This window comes from Nicotiana tabacum, chromosome 8 (assembly GCF_000715075.1).
Source record: "Nicotiana tabacum cultivar K326 chromosome 8, ASM71507v2, whole genome shotgun sequence".
Classification (NCBI taxonomy): domain Eukaryota; kingdom Viridiplantae; phylum Streptophyta; class Magnoliopsida; order Solanales; family Solanaceae; genus Nicotiana; species Nicotiana tabacum.
The window spans coordinates 99,479,248-99,483,543 of record NC_134087.1 but is presented as its reverse complement, the minus strand read 5'-3'; the positions used below and the strand labels follow the sequence as shown (position 1 = coordinate 99,483,543).

The 4,296-nt window shown below is 37.0% G+C and overlaps 1 protein-coding gene across 1 annotated transcript; it reads right to left on the bottom strand.

The window, feature by feature from the left end:
* Window positions 1–660: 660 nt before the first annotated feature.
* Window positions 661–1,730, bottom strand: LOC107773248 (fasciclin-like arabinogalactan protein 11). The gene has a single exon (XM_016592692.2). It carries the CDS (start codon window positions 1,613–1,615, stop codon window positions 863–865), a length of 753 nt encoding a protein of 250 aa, XP_016448178.1. The 5' UTR covers window positions 1,616–1,730; the 3' UTR covers window positions 661–862.
* Window positions 1,731–4,296: the final 2,566 nt, after the last annotated feature.

The window sequence follows — 4,296 nt, the reverse complement described above, 5'->3', positions numbered from 1 at the left end:
TAAGGAAATTCAATATATGATAGTGGATTACCTAACTACCTAGTGTAATTTTTTGATGAAGAGATGTCAAGTAACACCCGTAAATGAAGTTGGCTCCGCCACTAATTTTAGCAACTCTATACTAAAAGTACTGGAGCACCCACTACTTTAAAATCCAGAATTCGCCCCTAGCTCCCTTGTTAACGTGTAGTAGTTTCTTGTTCTAAGTAAAGAATGTGATGATCTAATTTTTGAAGTCAAATTCACTACTTAGTCATTAGAAGGCAGTCTTTTGATTTGCAACTTCTTAGGTCATACCAAAAGCATGATCAGGTGGACTAAGTTCCAGCTAGCAAAATGATTGAACGGACACCAATTCTTTAATGATCATTCTTATGTTAATTTTCAAGTTAAGTCTGCGTAAATCAGTATTAGCATAGTTGAACTTTGAATCTTTTAATATATCAATGGGCCATTGCTACGTTTCAAATGTTACATTTCCAAGACAGGGACCATATCGACCACGAACTTCCTTACTATGGTACGTAATTTGTGTAGGGCAGACGTAAACATATACAGTATATTTCTTTTCTGTTTTCTAATCTTGGGTTAATTTCTTGTTTCCCAGTAAATTTATACAAATAGCCGGAAGAGACAAGGGAAAGCAGAGGGGACGAAGAATGAAAAACATATAAATGTAGACAACTTCAAAACTTGATTCTCAGTATCTTACAGCTTGTCACTTGAACATCGAAATTGAAAAGAGGAGGAAAACAAAAAAAAAAAAAAAAAAGGAGAGAGGAGGAATTATTCAAATGTAGTCGTTGACGATCACAGCCGTTGAGTCCACAATTTGACCACTAACGAACAATCACAACGACCGTCACAACCAAAACACAAACAAGAAAACTCCAAGTCCCAACACCGCCACCCCATGCACGTTAACTCCACCAGCACCCGAATCATCTACCACCGCATCATCACTGCCGGAGCTGGGACTCAACGCTGCCGGAGACTTTTTCTTTAAATTTAACGTCGCTGGAGCCGGTGCTGGTGCCGGTGCCGGCGCAGGAGAAGCAAAAATACTCAAGGGTTGAAGCACTTTATCCACTTGATAAACCGCAAGCTCACCGTCAGTATAAATCGTATTAGCTACAGTAGCATCCACAATGCCAGTTGACACATTCACTTGGTTTCCTAAAGTCGTTACATTTAACGGAAAATCGCCGGGACTAGTGTCACCAGCTTGTGTTCTTAACGGATTGCTCACCGTTTGAAACTGTGAAATTGAAATAAAATTGGGAAGTAAATGAAATTGCACTAGCGAAACTTGTTGTTGAGAACTTAGAGAATTGAGAGTGCCAGCTTTTAAGCTCGAGAATGCGTTATCCGTAGGTGCAAAAACAGTCATCCCTTGTTTTGAATTATTTAATTGTGTGTTGATTTGATCACCGGCTTGTGTTGTTTTTAAGAGCCGGATAAATGTGGTGAATTGACCGGCTTTTTCGAGTATTTTTGTGATGTTGGTTGGACCGGATGGAGCTGGGACGGTGGCAGAAGTTTGGGCTAGAGTCAAGGTGCAAGAATGGAGGAAAATTAGAAGGAGTGAAAGAGAGAAAACGAGACAGCTCATCATATTTGTTTCTCTTTTTTTTCTTTTCAAGAATGGATGGTTTGAATATCGAGAGAAACAGACTTAGGAGTATGAAATTTGAAAGATGAACGGTGCTTGTTTCTGATAGGGCGGAAACAGATGGATTTTATGGAGAGGGAAATAGGAAATTAATCTGTATGGTAGGTGAGAAGTTGGAAGCTATACTACTAATTATGAAACAAATTATTAGTACAGTATCGCTCAATTTGGTGGGAGGTTAAGATTTTATTTATTTAATTTCTTGAATTTATATCATATATACTGACAGTATAAAGATTTTCTAAGATAAAGTGACTTTAATATGTGATAACATAATTAGTCTATCATTTTATTAGGTTACTCATCAATTTATAATTTTATAAATACTTTTCACTCTATTACTGTACTCATTTAGTTAAAAGAAGCAATTAGAATCTTCAAGTTTCTGTCGAAGACTGATCCTGTTCTCAAACAAGAGTTGAATTATTGGAAAGGTTTGGGGTTGGGCGGGGGATCGAGGAACTATTACAGCTGATTGTTTGCTTGGATACGCAGGAAATTTGGAGATCTAAAGTGGGCATGTACCAAAATAATCGTTTTATGCTTGCTTTGCTTACACTCGTTAGAATATGATTGGCTTGCAACAAACTTAAAAAGGGCGCTATGTTCAAATTCAATACAGTTCTTGGTCATTTGTGCCCATCCTCTTTTGTTGGTTATAAGTTATAACCCTCTAAGTAGGCCCTCGTTCGTATTACGATTTAAATTGGATGGATATTTCAAGGAACAACAGGACATACGAGTTTGTCCCATTTCTTGACGGTCCAATTATGCGTTGGAGATAGTCCATTTCATAATCCTCAAATTCTTCTTAATTAGCATTTTGATGCCATTTTATAGGCAGGTTATTTTATTAATTAAAAAAATTAGAAAAAAGAAGGGAGCTTGGTGCCTTACCTACTAATTAAACTCTATATGAAGAATGAACATTATACCAATTTTTATACATTTAAGATACACATAATACATGGACGAATAATTTTGTGGGAATAAAACACACTACAGTAATACAATCTAGAAAACAGGAGGAGAATGAAAATTTCCACCTTTGCCTTTTCCACCCTTCCCAACAGTACCCTTACTCCATCGGAAAGCCATTATAATGAGCAACTTTATTGATCTCCAATCCATATCTATTAGGACTGGTACTCTAACTAGATAAAATAGGAAAGCTGGATTTAAGAGTTTGTCGACTTCAACAAGTGATCCATATTTCATAGGCCTGAACCTACGTGCCTCTGGCTTTGTTTCATAAGAAACCCGAAATGTGAAGAAGAGGATCAGCCAAAGTCTGGTCCACTCTATACGTTTGCTGAGACGTATGCTCGTGTACTGCTTTTGATTTTAAGACCAATGAATCAATATCCTAAATGATATTACGTATAGCAATAATTTATAAGCATCAGCATCTAGTGTCCACTATGTTGCATTTAGGACTAACAAAAGTGGGCATCATAGCTCTACCATTCGAGAGCAACAATAAGTAGGAATCAGAAACATGGGATACAAATGGCAAGAGTCCTTCGAAAATTCGTATGATTTTTATTCATTCGGAGAATTTCTCTTTCTGCTATTGAAATATTGGAAGATCATTTATTGATCGGTCTGAGAACAGGGGCGAAGCATACTCTAGTAAGGGTGGTTAATTGGCCATCATTCGTCGGAAAATTACGCTAAAGATAAAATATTAGGTTTAAAGGTATATAACTGATATGTTATGTGTCCTATTATGTTTTGATGATCTAACAAATTTAATGTTAAGAACTAGATATGGAACCTTCTCTACTTCCTCAAAATGCTCAAGATCAACAAGTCTCAATTCTGGGACATGTTCCGATACTAAGAGTCAAAAAAAACAACATAGAAATAGACATCAGTTCCCTTGCTGAATGTACCAGTCAACCCCCACAGATGTAAAGTCACTGCAATTGTTTCTCTGCACACACGCAATAGTGCAAACAGTGCAACAGTCACTTTATGGGGAATGCCTTTGTACCAAACATGTTTGCATCATTAAAGTGATGTCACTTGTGTAATATTAACGCGCTTTCACATTCCAAAATTCATCAAGCTTTCTCTCAAGTGTGTTGCCAACTTGCAAGTGATATTCAGGGCTTCAAGAACAGCGAACATCATAACGAAGGACCACTTTCCTGCATTGAGTTATTATATGTCCTAAGTTATGTTGTACCTTTGTTAAAGTGATTTACTTGTAATTCCTACTTAGCTTAGCTAGAAGCATTGTGTAGGAAATATTTGTAAAACCATAAACTGTGGTGTTTGTGTCTTGACTAGAGTTAGTCGAGTTGAGAGCTTTGTAATAGCTAGAGCTATTACAAAGAGGCTTGCAATAGAGTTATTACAAGTGAGTGAGGGATTAAGGTGTTAATTCTTAGGTTACAATAGGTTGTAATCTGAACTTGCTCGGTTAGCGAAGTTGAATTCCTACAAGTGTAGGTCGTAGTTTTTAATCCCCTGAGTTGGAAGTTTTCCACGTAAAACTCTGCTGAGTCATTTACTTATCTCTTTATGTATGTTCTATGGGAACTGATAGAGAAGTCGGTTCTCTATACAGTTTGGTGGACCCTAAGTTTCTATTAATTGGTATGAGAGCAGGTTCTTTC

What these genes read in the sequence shown, in the direction of transcription:
- LOC107773248 (XM_016592692.2), bottom strand. Translation starts at nt 1,615, where the DNA reads ATGATGAGCTGTCTCGTTTTCTCTCTTTCACTCCTTCTAATTTTCCTC.